The sequence below is a fragment of the Cyprinodon tularosa genome, unplaced genomic scaffold (genome assembly GCF_016077235.1).
Source record: "Cyprinodon tularosa strain WSP-4 unplaced genomic scaffold, ASM1607723v1 ctg653, whole genome shotgun sequence".
In the NCBI taxonomy this organism is placed as follows: Eukaryota; Metazoa; Chordata; class Actinopteri; order Cyprinodontiformes; family Cyprinodontidae; genus Cyprinodon; species Cyprinodon tularosa.
The window spans coordinates 35072-59095 of NW_024039400.1; the positions used below are offsets into that span (position 1 = coordinate 35072).

The following is a 24024-nucleotide window of genomic DNA, read 5'->3' on the forward strand; positions in this document are numbered from 1 at the left end:
TCATCTAAAGGCACTTTACAGTTCACCAGATCAAACAGTTAAATTGATTCAGTTTTCTTTTTAAGGAAAACCAGTTGATTGCATCGACCTCGCACTAAGCATGCTTGTAGCGACAGTGGAGAGGAAACCTTCCCTTTTCACAGGAAGAATCCTCCAGTAGAACCAAACAAGCATTGATCCACGACTGAATGCGGAGTAATTGTTCGTAAAAAGCCTGATCTACTAAATCAGGCTCCCTTAATTGGTTGTGCATTTACTGGGTGTGTTGCAGGGGATCTACTAGGCATATATGTGCAGTTAATAACAGGTGCTGAGGTGGAGACTTTGCGCTACTCTGGAGGATTTGGAAAAGCAGAGTCGATTTTTTATTTACATCCTTAAGACAGATGCAATTAGAAAAAGGACTTTGCCCAGATGATAAGTGATGTGGAAAGTATGCAGGCAGAAGAGGGAAGAGAGAGATAATCGTCTCTGTCTGTGAAAAATGACAAAGCAGCATTAAGGATCTGTTCGTTTATTTCTGTTTTATTTCTCTTTTTGTTAAACATCTAATTAACCAGGAAGACCTTTTTAGTAGTAATCTTTGGTTCCTTGAGATGGCATGTGTTGTGAATTGGTGCTGAACTGAACTGAATTGAACAAGTAACATAAAAAACAAGTTGTTCACACCTAAAGCAGCAAGAGCAAAAAAACACACGTGCTGCTTCATTTCTTGAAGCATCTCTGCTGCTCTAGCTGCGTGGTGGAAAAAGTGGGTGTGATGTGCGTTGGGAGGAGCAACCCCTCATCTATTTGCCTGTAACAATGGCAGCTGTATGTGCTGTGATCAGTGGGTAAACAGTAGTTTTAATGTTTTTAAGTGAGAAAGTCCGCCTGAAAACTTCATCTGTGCAGTCAGTTCATCCAGATTGCCACCCTGCCCTTCAGATATTATTTCTGCCAATCGGAGCCTCTCAGAGCACCACATACCGGCGGTGCGCTGTCACTAGGAATCCCTTTCAACAGCAGCCTCTGGCCCGGTTGCCTCTTCGCGTTTGCAGCGGCGGCTGGAAGGCGTTTTTCATGTACGTAATCCAAACTGTAGGCACCAGGATAATTAAAGCGAACATGTTTTGCCATCATTTTGCCATTTTAAGTTAATTTAGGCGTTAATAAACTGTTTCAGTGGAGTGATCATAGCGCTCTGCATCAGCAGCGCTGTGTCTGTCTTCCTGCCAGCTCCCAGATCAGCTTCTCTGATTGGTTGATGTGGCGCGTCCAGCAGCAAAAGTTAAATTTTTCCAACTTTGATCATGTCAAATTAAATCTACCCAATGTGTAAAGGGAATAAAATCAGCTTTTAAATGTGTTTACTGAACTTCCTGACAACAGGAGAGGTTTCCAGCACTCAGGACTGCAAGACTTCTTTTTGTACATTTATTCTGTTTTGTTTTGTTTTTCAGTGCGATTGGATGTAAAAAAAAATTGAATCTTCACTGTTTTTATTTTGTGATTGTAATAAAAAGATGAGAAAATTGTCACAGGAGTTTCATATGTTTTTTTAAAAGTGTGATGTAAAAAAAAATCCTGTAAATTCTGTCTGTAATCGAAAAAGTTCTCAACTTTACATTCCAAAAAAGTAAAAAAAAACAATCCACTGGACTTTGTTTCCAGGTTTGAAGACGTTTCTCATCGAGGAAGCTTTTTCAATTCAAATGTCAGAAATACCGTTGAGTTCAAGGCTTTATACAGTAGCCCAACAAAGCCTTGTTTTCTTTTAGAAAAAATGCAAATTGAAACGGACTAATGGGTCCACCCCTTTGGAATGGGGGTCATTTGGGTTCTTTGTTGGCCTGCAATGCCACATACCTGTCTATGTCTCTGAAAGGAGGGCCGTTAAAGGGAATTGTTGGTCTGGCTGAACAGGCGAGGTCTTGTTTCCCGCTGTAAAGGGGTTGGGGATGATAGCAGGAAGGGATTAACTCTATTGCTGCATTGTAGGTTTTTGAAAGCTGAAACCTGATTTAACCCCTTCTGTTTAAGGTTGTTTTTTCTTTCTTAACTCTCTCAAACCACCTTTCTTCTTTGTCCAAAATGTGAGCATTCTGTTCCTCCACAGAATGTCTTTCATCCATAAGGTGTAGATGTACCGCAGAGTCTTGTCCAGAGGATGCCGCTCTTCTGTGCTGGGCCATGCGTCTGTGGAGAGGTTGTTTGGTTCCTCCAGTATGAAGATCAGAGCATTCCTCACTGCATTGAACTGCAGACACCATTCTATACGCTTATATGTGGTCTGGGGGTTTTGTCCTTAGGATGCACTAGTCTCTGTTTAAGCGTCTCGTTTGGTTTGAAATGTATCAACGTTACATAATTTGATAATCCACCCCTTATTTACACACCTAACAATTCCTATTAGATAAATATAAAAGAGCTAAAACCTCTGCTTTATGGGTTATTTTCACAGATTATGCCTTCCTAAGGGAACCACTGTTCAAACTAGGCAAAAGACAATATTCTAATGATATTTATTGATCTTCAAAACCCTGCACCATGTTGTTGGTTTGGAGTCGGATCCAAGTGATGTACAAGTAAGCCAAGGCAGCCCAGCGGATGGTCGTCTGCCCTCGTCCCTCTCTGGTGGACATTTACACTGCCACTGCCTCATTAGAGCTAATTCATCACCAAGGACAGCTCCCACCTGGCCTCAACCTGTTTGACCTGCTGCCCTCAGGGAGGCGCTGCAGGAGCAACAGATTTAAAACAGACAGTCTGAAAAACAGCTTCTTTCTGACAGCAATAATCACCTGAACTCTAATATTCACTGATTCTTTGATGGAGGTTGCTTGTGTTCAAAAATGTTGAATATCACCGTATCTATTTTATACTGCATTTATGTTCCGTTTAGCATGAACCACTGAAAAAGTAAAAACAATCATTTTCCTTTTGATCACTGAGTCTGGGAGCGGCCATTTTTTTTACCAAATATAGTAACACCTTACTCCAGACGTCTTCTGGCAGTAATGTCACGGTACGGTACACTCAAAAAATGATGCCAATGTTTTCGGCATTTACTTAATCATATTTAGTTACTTTAACACAATTGTTTCATGTTAGCAGGGTAGGACAGAAAACAAGTGTGTTAAAGTAGCTGAATATGATTAAGTAAATGCCAAACGCAATAGCATTATTTTTTCAGTGTAAGCCTAGCGCCATTCTCCCCACCTTAGAAGCAAAATCAATGGGAACTACTGGACACATCTGCAATCAACAACAATTATTGAAGATTTCCAGAGGACTTTAACATTGAAATTCACCAGAGCTATAGTGAAACTGACAATGCCCACGTGCATGGCAGTTGGATGTTGGAATACATCGGGTAAAATTGAAAAAAAACATTAGTTATTTCACCTTTACGTTTCCTGATCCTCCATGGACGGTTTCGAAGAAGAACATTTGGAAGAAGAATGTTTTCAAGATGACTTGGATAATAAGCGCGTTGTGACAAACACAAGATACAGCACTGGGACTTGATCAACAGCCGATACCGCACCGTGATTTTACAAACCGGTAGGTGGCAGTAGTGTTCTTTCACAGACATCGATGCCTCCAGTAAAGCACATTCAAATAAAAATTACTTTTAATTAAAAACACTTATCATTTATTTAACAGTATGTAATAATTTCATATTTAAAGTACTTTCATGTGTTTGAATTCTGAATGTGACCCGACTTCTCCTTTAAACCTTCAGCCAATGTGCTCTTTCCATGTTTTTTTAAATTTTGAATTATTTCTTACTCTTTTGTTATGAGCTCCCATGAAACCCCCCCCCCCCCCCCCCCCCCCCATACTGCCCACAGCCTCAATTTTTTCTGGCCATTTTTTGGAAGCCTATAATATATTTCTAAAATTACCCATAACTTATATAATATAATACCCATAATAGGAAGGTGTAGCTACAGTAGCAGCCATTCAAATGGATCTTTCCAGTCAAATGCCAATGGCAGCCCCAACAAAATCTCCTCCAACTACAAGCCATTGGAGTGACCCCCTCTTGCATATTTTTTTTTACTTTCACTGAATTAGAGGGTCTGACCAGGAGATGATGCTTCTCTCTGGACCTTAATTTCCACAAATCATGACAGAAAGAATATTTTAGTCGTGCGTCGAGCAGAGAACAGGAGGTAACGAGGGGCGATCAGCCTCTCACGACCACCTCCCGATCAGGAATCTGTTGAAAATCATGTTTGATATTCAGTCGGCTGAAGGTGGTCGTGGGCAAATCGCTCAGTGCGCAAACAAGGATTCTTCTTCTTCTGAGATGTGGAGGTGAGAATGAAATGGAGTTCTTTCTGTAAAACTAACAGACCGTAGTAGCCGCGTTTGCTCAGTCATGTATTTGTCCAAATACGTCGTCGCCTTTTCTTTTTAGGGCTTTCAGCACAATATTGCACAAATTACCAAGGCAGCGCGTTTCACTCTACAGAGCTTCTTTGTCCTTTTCTACTCGTTTGGCTTTTGGATAGACGATTCCGAGTAGCGCCATCTCACTGCGGAGCTGAGTCCCACCTGGTTTATAGATGTACGGTGTGAGCAGGTAGATCGCATCAGAGCGTCTGGTCGCACAGTGAGAGAACAAACATCGTGAGCTGTAAACCCTGCGGTTTCGTCATACATTGTGCGTAAATGGACTGATCCAAAATGGTGGACGCTGGAGGGTGGGGGGGGGGGGGCTGGTGTGGTCGCGGGGTTCTGAGACACATTTTATATTATAAATCTTCTGATGGCATTTTATCAAAAGGATTTTTATCAAAAACTTAATTTATGTGCAAAAATTAGGAATAGTTGTATTAACTATACAGGTATCCAGAGTTTTATGGGGCCCCCTGGAACATGGGGCCCTAGGCACCTGCCTTGTATTGCCTAATGGTAACCCACCCCCCCCCCCCCCCCCCCCCCCTGATTATTATAACTATGGTGGCCTTGTGGTCCAACAGAACGCGCAGGATCCAAGGCATTGCTGGAAACGCATCTGTGATTGATTTTAGAGGCTCTGTGTGCCCTCCCACTGCGGTGATGGTGATGGGGGGGGCTTCCTGCCAGATGTGCAGATGAACATGTCCAGCCTGCACATCCGTATTTCAGAGTAGTGCGGGTTTTGGTGTCGTGTTTTTTTTTCTCAGGTTGCGTAAGTCTGTCTCTGAGCAGAGGGATGGAAGGAAGCGAAGCGGATGAGAATGAGAGCTGCTCGGTGTGGAAACAGTTTCAGGCAAAAGCAAAGCCTCTGCTGAGTCCCAAACTGAGCGGCAGAGAGCCGGACGATCAGAGCAAACGGAGCATTTGGATGTTTAAGAAAACAAGGCGGAAGGAGACCGTGGCTTTGGACCGGGTCATCTCCTCCTCTCAGCCCGACCTGCTCTTCTCCTCTCAGGAGGTTCCGATCAGCGGCAGAGCGGCCGGGAGCGGATCCCTCCTCGGCCGGGAGAAGATGCACTCTTCCATCAAGCGCAGGTCCACGGGCGCGTCTAAACCCACGGTGGCTCAGCTGGTTCAGTCCCACCATAAGAGCTCCTCGCTGGGCTCTGCGTGCCTAGAGAGGCTGGCGGAGCCTCCGAGCGGCAGCCGCGCGGAGGAAGGAGCCACAGCGGAGGAAACACATCTGGAGGGGAGGGAGGAGGTGCAGGCGGTGAGTCCTGGTTCGGTTCGGTTCGGTCTGCAGACCGCGGGATTAATGGAAGCTTTGATGGATGTTTTTAAATGTCAAAGGGGAAGGATGTGTTTCCAGGAAGTAGGAAGATCTTGGTGTTAAACACCACAATCTAATAAAACAGCCTGGCCACCCTAACTAATAAAAACACAAAGTCAAGTCCTTTTAAAGTGGAAGGCTGATGGCTTTATTTGATTTTTTTATTCATCAACCCAAAGCTCAGTCTGTCAGATCAATACGAAACTCAGTTTCCTGATTTATTTATTCACTTATCTCAACAATAAAACAGAAGTGCTTCTGCTGCAGGTTTCTTCCTGTTAAAAGGGAGTTTTTCCTCTCCACTGTTGCTACAAGCATGCTTAGTGTGAGGGATTGCCTTTTAGTCAATGAGTCGATGCAATCAACTGGTTTTCCTTAGATAGAAAACTTTGAATCAATCTGACTGGATGATCTGGTGAACTGTAAAGTGCCTTGAAATGACATGTTGCTGATGAAGATTCTCAGTCATCCAGGTCATAGTCATGCCGTAAAAGTTCAAAAAATATTCACTGGACAGTTCATTGGTTTGTTTTTCTGATAAATAAATAAATCAATCACGAAACTCAGTTTCTTATTGTTCTCAAAGACTGAACTTTCTTTTGATCAATAAAAAAAAAAAATGTTTTGCTTTCCTACTTCATGGAAACTAGAGAGGTGGCGAAACGTCTTCAAATCTTGGAAACCAAGTCCAGTGGATATTTTTTCGAACTTTTACGGAATGATGTGTTGTTGGAGCTATAGAAATAAACTAAATTGAATTGAAAACACGTTTCCATGAAGTAGGAAAGCAAAACATATTTTTTATTTTTATTGATCAAACGAAAGTTCAGTCTTTGAGATCAATAAGAAACTGAGTTTCCTGATTGATTTATTCATTTATCAGAAAAACAAACCAATGAACTGATCTACTATTGTCTAACAAGTCCAAAAGGGATTTACTGATCAGCAATTCCAGCATCAGGTTGTGTTTCTTTGTAAACTACATGGCTCAGGGCATTTGACTGTTTGAAGACCATCCAATGTAGATAGTCGGGGTGTAAATCTCACCTATCATGGCGATTCGATTCAGTATCAATTTCATGACCCAATGATTCGATTCTTTTCGATACTCACGAATACACCACGATTCGATTAATAAGTTGATTTATTTATTTTTACCTTACAGGCTAGACAATGTTTCAAATTTAAAATAAATCATTGAAAGCTGTAATATCGTTATGCACTTTATTCTAGAAACAACAGCAAATAACAGAAGTAGAAAAGTCGTACTCCACCTAGGCCTATGAAAACCTCATTCATTGAAAAATAATAATGCCTCTGCATTATAGTTTCTGAAAGGCCTTGTATCCAAAAAATACTACGAGCGGAAATAGGGTAGTGGATAAAGGAAGCGAGGTAGGAGGGCAAAATAGGTTTAGAACCACCGGAGCATAGGAGTCAGAATTATGTCCAGCAGCAAATGGATAAGAATAGACCAGAAGAAAAAAAAAAAAACATGAATCGATATTCTTGCGGACGTGTCGATGCATCAGATCGTCGGCAGTTGGATCGATGCATCGATAGAAAACGATTATTATTTACAGCCCTATTAGATAGAATTTAAAAAAGTGATAAAACTCATAACATGTACACTTCTGCAATAAATGCAATCATAAAAATGCATAAATTAGAAGAAGTTTGACACCATAACAGTTCAAGCTGGATAGCTGTGTGGTTGCTTTGGTTTTGCTTGTAGTGATTCTCTGTAGGTGGGAGCTTATGAAAGCTTATAACTTGATCAATGATCTACTGAAAAAGGGAAGAAGGAGTGGAATAAGTTTCAGGACAGTTCGATGATTCTTTCAGCTCCTCCTCACTTCCCCTCCATCCCCTAAGGATGCTGGTAAGAAGGACGTTTCAGTTTCTACAGAAAGTCCATTGGACCAGTTCCACCATCACATCAGTGATCATCGATCTCATTCTGATAGATCAGAAATCTGTACTCTGTGGAAATTCTAAGTTACCCACTCTCCTAAAACCTCTTAACATCCACCTCATTCTGTAATGATCTCAGAATGTAGGACCCAGAATTCGAGGCGAGACAGGCAGTGGAAAAGTTCAAAGCGTTTATTTAGCAAAAACAGGTGCGCGGGGCTGCTCGTCTGCTGCGGGGCGGCTCTCTGCAGAAATGGGAGAATACAGATCAGTGACTGGATATGGAGCTTAACACGATTTGGAGCAAAGTCACTGACCTGATTCAAAGTTCAGTCCGTTTGCTGAGGTTTGACCGCAGGTGCGGCGGGAGACGCCCCCAGAGTTCCTAGAGAGCGCGCAGCAGACGCCGAGCAGCAACAGAGTCCAGAGGGGAAATCCAAGGCCGAAGTCAGACGACAGTTCCAGGTTCAGAAGCCGGTGGAATCCAGGATCAGACAGGACAAACAGAGCAGACAGGGGCAAGGCAAAAAACTCGAAATCCTCAGGGCAGAAACTGGTCAATATCAGGGAAACAGGCAGACTACAGACTGCTGGGGAACGTATCTCAAAAACACAAGAATAACCCGGCGCTGATGGGAGGCAAACACACAACTTAAATAGTAGAGGAACCAGGTGGAAATGATCGGCAATAATCAGCCGCAGAACCAATTAGACAGGAAAGCAAGGAGCAAAGGAAAAAACCAAACCATCAGCGCCGAGATCATGACACATTTTGGGAAATTCTCGCCTATTTTGCAAGCCCAAACAGAAAAGGAAATAACTTAGGAACTGTACGTCCAAATTACATGTGTGATACGTTATTTGAAAGCGAACACTGTCTAGTTTCTGAATATATACATGAAAATTGGGTGAGTAAAACACTGCCCAAGCAGTAACAGCAGTAATAAACACATGCTTGAATGTTGTATTGCTTTGTCCTGTTTACATTTTGACATGCTGCTATATCTGTGTTAATTGTGCTTTGGTGCTCGCTGTGTTTATAAAACGAACTTGGTGGTTGAATTATGGATAATCTAAGCTTTCCAACAATGTGTAACATGTCTATATTGGTAAATATATTAGAGGTGTAATTTACATTCATTCTTTGTTATTAGTTGTTAAGGCTTTAAGAGGTTAACTGCATAGTGACAGTTGCAGAGCCATATGACCAGATTATAACCCTAGGGAAGTCCATTTCATTTGATTAACATGGAAGAAACTTGCTGAGAACAAAAATCTCTTTTCCAAGAACACATTGGTCAAGAAAAGTGCTGGAGGTAGGACGACAAAACAGTCCTTGTAGGGCTAAAATAAAACCGCTTTCTCTAAAATATCCCACAAACCTCTTAATAACATTCCCTACTTCATCCTTTATTAACATTATTTTCTCTATCTTACATTTTGATTAAAAATGCTCATCTCTGCTGCCTTCGCTTTATGATACTTTCTAATCTACTTTCATTCCTATGTCCTATAATGAAGAATTTATTGATTTGATGCTGTGATCATGATCGGCAATCGGCAGATACAGATTTTTGTAACTGATGATCGGTGCTCGGCCCCTAAAATCCTCATCTAGTAACTATCCGGTCTAGGCTTGAGAATATTTTTGAGGGGATTGTTTTGATATTATTCAGCCTCTCGACTCTCTTGTAAATGCTAAAAAATAATCATGAGCCTTTATAATTTTATAACTGTCATACTCAGCTGCACATGTCTTTAAAACTGAGTATGCTGTTTTTAATTAATTCAAAGTGTTTCCTTATGCCTAATTTCTGCTTGTGCTGTGCACTCCCATATTCTTTCTTTCCGTCTTTTCATTTTCCAGTGAATCTGCATGTCTCAACTTGTCCAACCCTGGATACGAATATACCTGAAATTCCTCACTGTGGGACATGAAAGCATATGTCTTGTTCTACTCAGTCTCTAGATATTAAACTAACCATGATGGAAACGACTGCAAATATATGCATAGACTATTGCTGAATTAATTATCATACAGTTCTTCAAGTATGCAAGCTTATTGTTAAGACTTTATTGATTAAAACTCAGTTCATTTCTGTATCTTTAGTGATTTAGATTCACAGTATTTGGATAACTCTTAGTTTCACTAGCAAAGACAGTGTGAGCTTACTGATTAAGTCAGTTTTAAAGGAAAGAATGTGAGGGTAAATTACATACGATGGCTGAGCTCTATGGGGAGAACTGAGATTAAAGGCTTAGAAGAATGAGCCTCAAAGTTGTTAATCTGGTCATCTTAAAGGAGAAGTCAGTCAGCAAGGAATGATCAATGGGTCATACCTAGAACTAATTTGTTTGCGTTGACTTAATTAATTAACATTAATCATAAAAAAAAAATTCTTCACGATACCAAGTCTGAGAGCGGCGATTTTTGCCCAAATATAGTTAAAGTTTTTGATCTGGTCATCTTAACAACCCCCAAAGGTCACCTGGGTAAGATTAAGGTAATAAAATTGGTCTTAGCAGAGATTAGGGAGGATGTTATTGACAACTAGAGTATAGATTGGGTCCAGTAAATTAGTCCTGTGATCAGTCTGAAGATCAGTCCAATGATCAGCCCAAGGATCAGTCCAGGGATCAGTCCTGGGGTCAGTTAAAGGATAATTGCAGGGATCAGTCCAGGCTCAGTCCAAGAATCAGTCCAATGATCAGCCTAAGGATCAGTCCAAGGATCAGTCCTGGGATCAGTTAAAGGATAATTGTATGGATCAGTCCAGGCTCAGTCCAAGGATCAGTCCAATGATCAGCTTAAGGATCAGTCCAAGGATCAGTCCTGGGATCAGTTAAAGGATAATTGCATGGATCAGTTCAGGATCAGTCCAGGGAATGGGTTGCAATAAAATGTGGAGACAGGTTTACAGAGCCATTATCTATTCCCGAAGCTTGGTGAGAAAGAGCTAGCAACGAATTCTCTACACTGCTGAGAGTTCACGTGCGAAAGCCTGCTGCAATGACCTCTTTATACACGTTTTAAACATGTTTACCATGTTAAGCTGTGACTTGTTCCTGAGTTTTAACAAACCGCTCAGCTTTCTACCACAACTTTAAAGAACAGGAGGAAGTTTGTTTTGGAATCAGGCCTGACATTAGATCCAACTCAACATCAGAGCATGTCACTGAAAATGTTTTGTTTGAAAATCCTTGTTTAAAACTTTTTAAGCATTTTTAAAGCAACAACAGCCGTTTGTAGAAGGATGATTTCTTCAGTTCTGAGCAAAGGGGAAGGCTGGAGGCCTTGTCACATGTGGGAAAAAAAGAAAAATGTGTGGAATGAGTGGGATGGTGAAATGTTGCTTCAACCTTCTCAGGCACGGTGGGCTCCTATTGTTGGGAAGAAAGTTTCTTTAGATGTTTTCCATAATGTTTTTTAGACCTGCTTTGTCAGAATATTGATTATCTCTGCAATTTGGTAACAGCAGGAGAATCTGGTAAAACATCCATTAATCCTTAGAACGCTGAGAGGTTGGTGTAAAGCTGAGCTGGAAAACGTTTCCTTAAAGAACTTTAAATATGAAATTATTACATACTGTTCAATAAATGATAAGTGTTTTCGTGGTGCGGTATTGGCTGTTGATCAAGTCCCAGTGCTGCATCTGGTGTTTGTCACAACGCTATTATCCAAGTCATCCTGAAAACATTCTTCTTCCAAATGTTGGCTACTATTACGTGTTTTTTCTCTGGCCAGAAGTTCAATGGCAAATCCTCCCTCTTCAAGTTGCCAATCCAACGACCAACCTGTTCGTGGAGGATCAGGAATCGGAAAGGTGAAATAACTAATATTCTTTTTCACTTTTACCTGATGTATTACAACTATTAACTATAGCTCTGGTGAATTTCAATGGTTAAGTCCTCTGGAAATGTGCAATAATTGTTGCTGATTGCAGATGTGTCTAGTAGTGCCCTTTGATTTTGCTTTTAAAGCGGGGAGAATGACGCTAGGCTTACCGCACCATGACGTCACTGCTCTGCTGGAAGATGTCAGGAGGGAGGACGTACAGTAGGCCTACTATATTTGGGCAAAAATGGCCACTCCCAGACTCGGTGATTGTGATGAAAATTATAATTAAAATTTTTTTTAAGATCAATGCTAAATTGATTAAATCACAGCGAACGTATTATGGATGGAACGGTTTATGAAAACTGTTCGAACCGTTCGGTTCGACTGTCTCGGTTCGGTTCGCGTGTGTTGCGTTCGGTTCATGCGCTGCTCCTTTTTCTCATAGGTGAAGCGTGTATACTGCAGAGCAGAAGGTGGCGGTACTGTGACCAAAGCCAACCACCAGTAGTAACCAAGAAGAAGAAGCGAGGCAGCGTAACCAGGTGTAGCAGAAAAAAATCAGTTGTTGGGGAGAATTGGGTATGGCGAGTGGGAAAGAACAGGAGTTGGAAGACGCGCCAGCAGCACTTTATAGGTCTGCTGTATGGGACCACTTTGCATTTAGAGTGACCTACAATGATGGTGGAAAGAAAGTTGTGGATAAAAGTGCAACAGTGTGCAAGCATTGTGCAACACGTGTTGTTTATGCTAACAGCAACATGACCAACATGTCAGCTCACCTGCGGAGACATCATTCCAGTGAGACAGTTGGCAAATGGTTTGCCAAATAAATGAAGCACATGTTGGAACTAGCACTGTCTCCTCTCCTGCAATGCCAGAATCTCACCTACTTTTAACCTAAGACTGTCACAATGATGTATCAAATGTCAAACTGCTTTTTTCTTTCAGTTTTAACCTGACTATACAAGACATAATAGATTTTCCTAACAATCAACATATTCTTAACCGTAAATCGTGACCACGAAACCGTAAACCGAAACGAACCGTGGATTTCGTGAACCGTTCCACCCCTAGAACGTATTAGATTTAGGTATGAATAATGACCCATTGATCATTCCCTGCTGACTGACTGACTTCTCCTATAAGATGACCAGATCAACAACTGAGGCTTGTTCTACTTAGCCTTTAATCTCAGTTCTCCCCATAGAGCTCAGCCATCGTATGTAATTTAGCCTCACATTCTTTCCTATAAAACTGACTTAATCAGTAAGCTCACACTGTCTTTGCTGGTGAAACTAAGAGTTATCCAAATACTGTAAATCTAAATTACAAAACATACAGAAATGAATAGAGTTTTAAACAATAAAGTCTTAACAATAATCTTGCATACTTAAAGAACTGTATGATAATTTATTCAGCAATAGTCTATGCATATATTTGCAGTTGTTGTTTCCATAATTGTTAGTTTATTATCTAGACACTAAACAAATAATACATATACTTTCATGTATATATTCCTCAGTGCTCATGGTGATGGGACTGGACTGATCCAGGGCAAGGTGAAACATGCAGATTCACTGGAAAATAAAAAAGACAGAAAGTAAGAATATGGGAATACACAGTAAGAATTAGAGCCTAAAGGAAAAACTTTGAATTCATTAAAAACAGTATACTTGAAATGTGCAGCTGAGTTTAATAGTTAATTATACAAGTGCATGTTTATATTTTGCATTTCCAAGAGAGTCAAGAAGTTGAATAATATAAACGCAATCACCTCAAACTCTCAACAGGGTATAAAATATTCTAAAGCCTGGAAAGGATAGTTACTAGATAAGGATTTTAGGAGTCGAGCACCGATCATCAGTCACAAAAATCTGTATTTGCCGATCATGATCACAGCATCAAATCCATAAATTCTTCATTATAGGAGGTAGGAAAGAAAGTAGATTAGAAAGTATCATAAAGCGAAGGCAGCAGAGATGAGCATTTTTATCAAAATGTAAGAAAATGTATGTGGATGTTGCTTTCAGTTTGGGCTCATGGTCCACCAGGGGGCCCAAAGAAGGGGGGGGGGGGGGGGGGGGGGCAAAAAACAATTGAGCCGGGCTATTGACCAAACTATGACGACTGCCTTTGAGCTTCTCACATACCTTTAACAAAATGAGATGTGTGTGTTTTGGGTAGCTCTCAGGAGCTAGCCTGCACTCTGTCTGTGATAGTTGCCTCAGCAGAGGAGCTTCAAAGCTGAAATACTCAAAAACATACTTGATATCATCAATGGCCCAGGAAAGACTGAGTGGACTTGCAGTTATTAGTATTGATAACAACATTTTCCAGCATTTTTTATTGTTATTACACTGTCATAAGTACAGCGCAACAAAATACACTCTGCATTTAACCCATCCCCTTAGGGAGTAGTGGGCTGCAATCGGGGGCTGCCCAGGGAGCAGTGTGGGATAGGGATCTTTGCTTAGAGTGGCAGTCTGTGGGAGTGGGTTTCGATCTCACGACCTCAGGATTCTAAGCTCTTTGCTCTAACCACTAGGCCCCCCCTTTTTTATTTTCTTTTTGGCCTAGTTGGCCATGCGATACAATACAATGATGTTGTCAATGACTTTACCTCCAGAAAAGCTAGAAAGGAAGATTTTTGAGGTCATTATTGAACCCTTGCTGTTCTTTGCTTTCTTTATTTAAGTATCTTTGTTTATAACATTCTGTTTTTGATTATATTAATGTTTGTATATTTTGGTTTTATTTACAAGATTACATCACTGTATTCGTTTATAATATTCGCTATAACATTATAGTTTGACATTTGTGTCAATAATGTTCTAGCATATTCTGAGTGGTTGGAGGGGGAAACCCAAATCTATCCAATTCAGTTTATTTCTATAGCCCCATTCAAAACAAATGTCATCTCAGGCACTTTACAGTTCACCAGATTATCCAGTCAGATTGATTCAAAGTTTTCCATCTAAGAAAAACCAGTTGATTGCATCGACTCATTGACTCAAATGCAATCCCTCACACCAAGCATGCCTGTAGCGACAGTGGAGAGGAAAAACTCCAACAGGAAGAAACCCCCAGCAGAACCAGGCTCAGTGTGAGCGGCCATCTGCTGAGGCCGACTGGGGTTCAAGGAGACAGAAGCAGAGATACAAAAAGCAGCAAAAAAAGGCGTTCTGTCCAGGAAACACAAAGCCAAGCAGATGAACTCCAAGCAAGCTTCCATGATTAGGAGAGCGCATCCAGCCAGTCACAGTCAGAGAAACAGGAATACACTGAAAAACAGGCCGATCTCCAACATCTATAAACAAAGGTGTTGATGGCAGCACGGCTCATATCAAATCAAATTCTGCTTAGGGCCCCCAAGAGGCTCGGGCCGGCACTGTTTGCCGAATTAGTCCATCTATGCTTTATGGATCTGGAAAAAGCCTTAGACTGTTCCCCTTAAGTCAGAATTGTTCTTGTTGCATGTTTGACCCCTGTAGGCCTGCCCTCTGTCACTGATCCTGTTCATAACCTTTATAGACCAGATTTGTAGGTAGAGCCCAGCACCAGATTGGATCTAGTTTGGGGAGTAGCAGATTTCTTCTCTGCTTTTTGTTGATTACCTTGTTCTGCTCTCCCCCTCTAAGCAAGGTCTACAGCTGAGAGTAGGGCTGCAACTAACGATTATTTTAAAAATCAGAACAAACAAGCACACAAGTACAGGTTGCTCATTAACTGTACTGGTGCAATATGAAAAATAAATGTTTGTGTTAAAACTACGCAAACTTACATGAGAAATGTAGATGTACATCCACAAAATATAGGGTACTTTGTTTCATAAAGCGCAAAAAAAGACATTTTTGTTTTTAAAAGCCTCTAAGGGGTTCAAACAATAGGCCCCCCCATTTCAACAAATGAGTTTTTTTTAGACTAGAAGAGTTCTGCCTTTTAAGACAGGAAAGTACAGCAGTTAAAGTTGCTACTTGAGAAAATACTGAACCATAGAGATAAAAATAGCCCTGTGATTCAAATTATAAATTGTATTTGGAATAAAAATGAGAGAACTAGGGGTGCTAAAAAACACATCCTCCAAAGACAGATATTTACATGGGAATGTGGCATATAATTAATTGACATATTACTGATCTTGCTGGATTTTATTCTGCTTTACTTCTATAAATTGCAGGATCATCTTTACTTTATCTTTGCCAGATTTAAACTTTAAAAGTCTTGCCCTCATAATTTGCAAGTTAATTTATTTATAAAGTAAATGTAAACGCTGCTTAAGCTAGTTCAAATGAAATTTAAAGTAAAATAAGTAGCCAACCTTATCACTGTCTGTAACCTACTAACAAGATAAGGAAAGCATCAGATGAGCTACCTGAGAAACTAACGTAACGTTTCCCCACTTTAAAACCAAACAAACATGGTGGTTCCGTGCCATGTTAATTTCTTTTGAAAAAAGTTGCATGTTATCACTTTTTTCACTTTACAAAGCGCAGGCTATTTTAATTATTGTGATCAATTTGCGCCGTCAATCCCGGTGCATGTGCGCTTCATTTGCAGTCTGGACGCTGAGGCTCTGACTGAGAGGGACTCCTGCGGGAAAACGCGGTTGGGGTGGGGGAGGCGCCCCACGGCAGAGTAGGAATGATACATGCTTTCACGTAAGAGTCTCCAAAAGCCACCAGTGACACTGAAAAAAGTCGCCAGATTTGTCGCTAGTCGCTTTTTTGAAAAATAGTCGCTGGAGGGGTCTGAAAAGTCGCGGAGTTGGCAACACTGCACCTGCGGCGCTGACTCGCTCTGCCGTATTTTTTTTCCTTCCTCTTTCAGTCAAGAGGCAGTGATGACGGCGCAGCGGATGACGCAATAATCGCGCGACACGACTAATCGATGATGAAATTCGTTGCCAACGCTTTTAAAAGTCGATTTTTATCGATTTTATCGATTCGTTGTTGCAGCCCTAGCTGAGAGTAAGTTCAGCTTATCCAATTCTAATCCATAGCTGAAAACCAGAAAACAAGTGATTTGCCTTCCAAAGATGACTTAGACTTTAGATATAGACAATTTTTATTGTCATTTTGTATACATAAAGTGTATAGAAAACAAAATTTTGTTTAGTACTGCCATCCACACAGTAAATTATAATTTCCATTTCATAAAGTGTAGCAGTGATCAAATGTCAACAGTGTGGGAGAAAAAATTGTGCAAAAATGCATTGATATGGAAGTTCAGAGCATTAATATATCTGCTGCAAACATTCAGTATTTTTGGTTTGGTGTTCTTAGTGTGATGCAGAGTCTGTGACATGATTTAGAGTTTTCTCAACAGCTCAGCTGTCTGATGGTGGTGGGGAAAAAAACAGTTTCAGAATCTGCTGGACCTGCAGCGGATGCTGCGAAGCCTCTTCTTAGCAGGGAGAGCAGATATTGAAGGGAAGCTCCTGCCTCAAAAGGAAGACTTTAGGTATCTCTGTCCTGTTTATAACTGAGGTGAGAATGAAGAGAGGGGTCGATGTCTCATGGTTTAGTGTTCCTTTATGTCCCTGCTAAATCAAAAATAACATTTCAAATCCTCCCTCTTACATAGAAGCCCTTTAATCCTTAAGCTCCAGTAAACATCAGAGATCTGATTGTTCCAAGCATTCCTAACTCCTGCTGCTGCACATCTATATGCTGTACATCACCTGTGCTGCTGATCCATTGGATATTTATCACAAAAACTGAGTTAATTAATTAATATTATCAAAGACTCACTCATCTTCTTCTGTAGGTTGTTTCATGTAACCTGTGTTGTTTCAGTAGTTTGTAGTTTTCACATAGTTTATTAAACATAATAATAGTGTAATAGAGATGTTTAGGTTTAATAATAGTGCACCAGAGTTTAATTCCTTTTATAACAGGGACTGATTGTCTCTAAGAGCTGAATCAGTTTCATTTTGAGTAAACAAGCCGAACAAACAGAGACAATATTTTTCTTTTCGTTAATGATTAATAACTTGCTTGAAATTAAAACCCAAGTTATTGACATTTACTGGTGGTGAGGACACACTGGATTTTAAGAGCCAGATGTCCAGCCTTACAGGTAGCCGAGTTACGAACAAAAAATTTTCATTTCTATGCATTTGACCAACATTCATGACATTGTGATTCTAATTTTTGTGATCTACTGTATTGATTTTTGACGCCAAGTATAGATTCTTGATAAAAAAAAAGGAATAAATAATATAAATGAGTGGTTGGCTCACATCCGCCAAACACAAGTGGAAAACAAATTCCAGTCCAGTAGATGTCCCTGCGGTTGTGTTGACGTTTCTGACCGCGGGATACTGCGACGAGTCATCCATAAATGAAAGATGGAGGATGCTGATAAAATTCACCCGGCTCTATCACATTTCAAGTTCGATGTTTGGATGCATTTTGGCTTTAAAAACAAAGAACGTAAAAACAAAATTAATATGACACATGTAATTTGCAAAAGGGGAAATGTCGTGTCAATGTTTTCATTTCATTGGTGTAAAGGACCACTGAGGCCATGTAAGCAGCACTGATTATCCTTATTTTGTTATTTTAAATTTTATAAATCCTTAGCACTTTTTGTCAGTGTGTCCACTCCAGTAATAGTAATTGTGTCCAGTATATGTTTTCATGGCAGTACCTCCAAAATTCCTTTTTAAATAAATACAGCTATGTATGAATTCAGTTGCTTTCAGTTATGCATCAATTGAAGACACTATCCAGATCATAAACAGCCAGTCAGCCACTGGTAAGGGCTGTATTTTTTGTAACAGTGTTCAGTGAAAATATATAAATGCATCAGGTTGCATTACAATATTTCAAGTATGAAGTATCATTGTGGCATGTGAATCGTGATTCGAATCGAATTGTGACTTCTTTGGCAATACCCACCCCTAGTTGCTTTCCCTTAAGTAGAATAAGAAATGAACTGAATTTCACCTCAGGGTGCAGTTATTAATAAATAATGTTAATGAAAACAGTAAAACTTCATAACAACCTGCAGACATTAAAATTGTAAAAGACAGTTAGACTGCTGGGCGTGCTTTAGTGGTTAGGGCACACGACTAATGGCTTAGTCCTCGACACAGTCAACCCGGGTTCGAATCCAGCCTGTGGTCCTTTGCTGCATGTCTCTCCCCCTCTCCTGTAAGCCTACTGTCAAAAAAACAGCCACTAGTACTGTAAAAAAACACAAAAAAAAAAACAGATCTGCTGAAGTCTGTAAGTTTTTAAAAATCACTTTTTTGTCATATTGGCTAAAACTGTCCCTATGCCCAGACAGCAGTACATGTGATATGTAACCTGTGAAAAAAACTGCTTCAATTGGTACCGCCTACTGCCTGTATTTCAATCTGGAAAGAATAATTCGGGACGAGTCAAAACAACCAATCACTGCCAGAGGAGCGTCTGATGGAGTGTCAATCACAGCTCACACACGCCCCCCCCCCCCTTCTGGTCTCATACGGTAGCCGCGCAGATGCTGTGAGAGGGGTGGAGCTTGGAGGTGGGGCATGAGTGAAGCAGAGAGGGTGGGGGAGTGGCGTGAAACCGATTTTTCTTCAAATTTTCAGTCGAAGTCTGCTCTCTTCTCAATGTTACAGACTGCAGCTTTAAAGGGGAATGTCAGGCTACCATTCATTCCAATGTAAAAAAAAACGGTGTTTCCCTTTAAGCCAGGCACACAATGTATGATTTTTTTGCCTTTTTCGGGACGATTTTCCAGTCGTGTGAGAATTTTTCCGATTGGGCCGACTTTCAGCTAGTGTCCTGCGTCATGTAGTATATAGGGGGTAACGAGGGGCGATCAGCCTCTCACTAACACCTCCTGATCAGGAATCATAAGGTTGGGAGAAAACCAAAGATTTTTGAATGTCAGTCGGCCGTTGTGCGGTTGTCGTGGGCAAATCCTGCTGTTGAAGCAGAACTACGAGCCGATTTACCAGAACATCAAGCACTGCTCATGTGCAAACAAGGGAGTTCTTCTTCCAGATTGACGAGTCCGACCAGCGCCATCTCTCGATGCTGAGTGCTTTTTAGACATGCAGAGTGAGCAGGTAGTTCGCATCAGAGCGTCAGGCCGCACAGTGTGAGAACATACATCGTGAGCTGTGAACTTTTAAACTCTGCGGTTTTGTTGTACAGTTTGAACTTGTTGCACACAGTGAGCCAGGTGCTGCTTGATGATTCTAGATGTTTATGGAGCCGTTTCCTTTTCACTGTCACTATGCAAGCTAGGTGAAAAGAATTGCTTTCATAAAGAGTTCCTTTCTAGTCAGTTTTAAAGTGTTTTATAACCTTGACTTGGAATTTGTCTGTTTTGCCTTTAAAAAAAATATATAATCTTGATTAGAACCAAATTGATATCCCTTTTTGTGTCATAGATGTGAAGGTTTGTTTTTGGTAAAAGAAATATACCTCATTGAGTAACACATACAGATTTGCATGTCAAAAATAGGTCACTGATCTAATTCTAGATAGAATGAATTTAAAACCCATGAACTGAAACTAGAAACTATTTCCTGGGTGTTATTTTCTCAAATCTTTTAGCAGCCTTCTATTAAAGCAACTAGTCATTCTTACCCTGACTGTTCCTGGACATTATGTTTTGCTGTTTCTGGTTGGTCTTTTTTATTTTTATTTTTAGTCCACTGTAAACCCAGCAAAATCCTTCAAATTTATGCTCATAAGCATAGCATTTTTTATACCCCCTCTGGAATTAAACAGGGCATTCTCAAACTGTGTAACGTGTCAGCATCAAAATAAAGATTGGGGAGATGAGAGCGCAGACGTGGTGGAGTCAGTTGGGTATCTGATATCTGGAGTTTTTCCAAGCTTACTGTTCTGGAAGAGGACCAGTGCAGAGCCAGAGTCTGTCAGAAGCATCGTATGTCTGGGATTCCTTCAGAGATCAGCTGTAGAGATCATAGACATTTTTTAGCCTATTTTTTGGGATGAGGAAGCAGCCTTTATTTGAATCAGAGTACCGCTCAAATATGAGTAGTTTTTTTAATACTGTATGCACTTTTTACAATAAAATACAAAAAAATGTTACATTGTAAAAAATATACAGTATTTGGTTATTTAAATATTTCAATGATGTTCTAGTTCATCAGAAATAATGATAAACAAACAAGTAAACCAGTCTAAGGGAACTCCTTAACTAAAATGTTGACCAACACTTTAAGGATCTTGTTCGAGATCCCGGATACAAGCGGCTGAAATGAGCTTTCTCTGCAAGGTGTCCGGGCTCTCCCTTAGAGATAGGGTGAGGAGCTCGGTCATTCGGGAGACGCTCAGTGTAGAGCCGGTTCTCCTCCACATTGAGAGGAGTCAGTTGAGGTGGCTCGGACATCTTTTTCGGATGCCCCCTGGACGCCTCCCTCGGGAAGTGTTCCAGGCACGTCCCACCGGGAGGAGGCCCAGGGGACGACCCAGGACACGCTGGAGAGACTATGTCTCTCGGCTGGCCTGGGAGCGCCTAGGGCTTCCCCCAACGGAGCTGGAGGAGGTGTCTGCGGAGAGGGAAGTCTGGGAGTCTCTGCTTAGAGTTCCGGATAAAGCGGGAGACGACGAGTACGAGTACACTTTAAGTAAAATGCTGCATTCAGGTGTTTTCTGAAACGTTCAGTCTGATTTCTGCACCTATCGATGGTGTGTTGGGGAAATGCTCCCCAGCAAGGTGCTCTAATGGGTCTGACTGGTTTGTTTAATTATCTTTAAAACCACAACTCAATATCAATATTTAAATTACTGAATCATTACTAAATCGTCATAATTTTTTTCAGTTTCTAGTTATTTGAATTTACAATCCATTTTATGATTGCCTTTCTAAAGAGTGAGAGGCGTAGAAGGGGGAGCAGAGGAGCGAGTAGTAACAGGTCAGTAAAAACCAGGTAGGAAAACAGACAGAATAGCAGCAGATCAAACAGGAGTTGTTAAACAGGCAAAGAAAAACCTTTCATTCAGTAGATTATGTTACTTATATCATTGAAGTAATTTTTTGCACACTTCACTTTATTAAAACTGATATTGATGTCCTTCTATAAAATGCTGCTTTTATCTTTGCTTGTTAGGTTTTCGGTGCACGTCTCAGATGTGATGCATTAGTGAATGATGGAGTCAGTCATTAGTAAAACGCACTGAACAAGTTTCACAAATATGTGTAGAAAACAGTGAAATGAATCTTGTGTGGCCAAACAGCTCTCTGGGTGCTCAGCCCCCCAAACCTCTCGTCCTAGAATCGCCACTGAGGAAGATCTACATTTATTTCCTCAATTTTTTTTACCAATATCACATGATCTAGTAAATCTCTACGGAAGCGTATTGCATTTAACGAAGAAAAAAAATCTGACAGCATATCTCATAATCTCGAGACCAGAATCTCTAATTATGAGATATTATCAATATATTTGGTCATTATAACTTGAGCCAGTAAAGAAGCATCTCCCAGAAAACAGGTCTGCATGATCACTTCTTAATAATATCTGCTTCTGTTTCACTGAACAGTTCAGTGTACCGAGGTCTGACCTGATGCGCATTGGAGCTCCGCTCCTGTTTTTCACTTCATCAACAAAGTACGCAGCTATAACCCTGGGATTACAACTTGTGGAGCAAGTATGTAGCCATAGGACCATCCGTGAAAATCCACAAACAGCTCCACAGATTCTGTATGGTTTTAGTTTTTCATATGTATGTCATGCTGCATGAAGTTGGGACCTGATTGTTTTAAACGACCCTGAAGCCTCAGCTGCAGTCATTGAGGATCTAGGGTTTTGAGAAGGTACCGGTGGACAGTTCTTTGGGACACCACCAGCTGGAAAGCGTTTTAGATGCATTAATTTATAAACATAAAGCATCCCTTGCTGGTTTAATTGCTCCTGCAGGAACAATGCGATTTCCAGCGAGTCAGAGCCGAGTGGGCTTTTTTGCCTAAACAATTCAAAGCAATGCTGACAAACTAAAACTAATTCCATCCACATTGAGGAAACTCAGTATTTCCCAGTGTATCATACCTAAAAGGAAATAAAAGCAAATTAAATCTGAAAACCCACTCATTGTTCACGTTTCATGTGGCGTAGCTCAGCAATGATTGTCCTTCCTGATCTTCTAAATATAACATATTGTCTCATGATTATGAGATCTTATCTCGTAATTATGAGAAAAGATCTCATAGTAACGAGATAAAATATCATAATTAAGCTGTCAGATTTTTTTTTCTTTGGTGAATTTAAATCGCTTCTGTTAATATCTGCAAATAATAGAAAAAAGTTTCTTATTTAATCTAAAGGTGTTGATGTTTTCATCAGATGGATTTGGATTAAAAGTGTTTTCTAATTATTTTCAGTCTGGTCTCATCAGATCATTTTGCTTCTGTCTCTGTCTGTAGTTTTGAGATACTTGAAGTTTGACCTCCTAAGTTCAGACTTTAAGGGCAGCAGCAGCACATCCTTGTCTGCACATGCTGGCCTGAAACGCGTGTGACCTGATGAGGCTGTTGTCCTGTTTTCTGTGATCATACCCTTAAGTGTACCCTGTAAATTACTCCTAATCCTCTGGGAAAGGATTATCATCCAGCCAATCAGCCCAGCTCATCGCTGTTAGGTTATTTTCTTGTCACTCGTCTCTTGGTTCCTTCTTGCCTGGAGTTGTATTTGAGACAACCTACTTCTCTGCTATTTTTCACTACAAACTCTCTTTTACCAATCAACATTACCTTGTGTTTTCTGAGACCCTGGATCTTTTAACATCCCCGGTGGCACAGCGCCGCCTGGCAATCCAAAGGTTTCTTCGCTGCGCCTCTACAGATGACCCCTTTTGTCTCTCCTCATCATGTGAACGCCTGCTGTCGGTGAGATTTTTTCACCTATTGGCTCACAGTTTCTGGAATCAATTGTCTATTTTCATTCAATGATAAAAGTCTTCTTATTTCTTTTTTTTATTATAAAAAGAATCAAGTAAAAGAATGTGAAAACCCACTGTTACCATAGAGAAAAAGGTAACAAACAATCTGCAGTTTAAATCATGCTTAAAGTGAAAATGGTCTGAATATATGACAGGATTGATGTTGATGGGCTTCTGGCAGATTACTTAGAGTCGGTACGTCTGTGTTTGAGCAGTGACCCAGATGGTGAATCAGACAGCAGTCCAGATTATTCCTCTCTTATCTTTTTAGATAAACATAGAATAGAATGAAAAGTCCTTAGCAAACAGTCGCAGTCAATTTCTAGGTTTATTCTGGGTCCTATAGTGGTTATTTGTTATCTTTTAGCAACAGAGGTGGGGAGTATTAGGTCAAGGCATTTTTTTAATACAAGAATAAAGTCATAAAATTATGAAAATACTGTTTTAATATTATAAAGTCATAACATTACGAGAATAAAGTGGTAAACTTACGAGAACAAAGTTAAAGAATTACCAGAATTAAGTCATCCTACCACAATCCATTTCAGAAAGAAAGTTGGAGCATGCATCTTCCATACAGACAAAGTCGTTTGCACAATCATTTCAAAGTTTAAATTTGATGCTGGTTCGCTAAAAGA

The 24024-nt window shown here is 40.4% G+C and overlaps 1 protein-coding gene across 6 annotated transcripts in view; it reads left to right on the forward strand.

The window, feature by feature from the left end:
• Nucleotides 1-5072: 5072 nt before the first annotated feature.
• LOC119799207 (multiple C2 and transmembrane domain-containing protein 1-like) overlaps nt 5073-24024 on the forward strand; it is a 67376-nt gene continuing 48424 nt past the window's right edge. For 3 of the 6 annotated variants that reach the window (XM_038309009.1, XM_038309010.1, XM_038309012.1), the window contains exon 1: nt 5073-5662. In XM_038309009.1, coding sequence (XP_038164937.1) covers nt 5189-5662 — 474 coding nt within the window. In that variant the 5' untranslated portion in view covers nt 5073-5188. Of the gene's footprint in view, nt 5663-23114; nt 23334-24024 lie in introns of those variants that run through there. The other 3 variants (XM_038309011.1, XM_038309013.1, XM_038309015.1) reach the window with 3 other exon arrangements.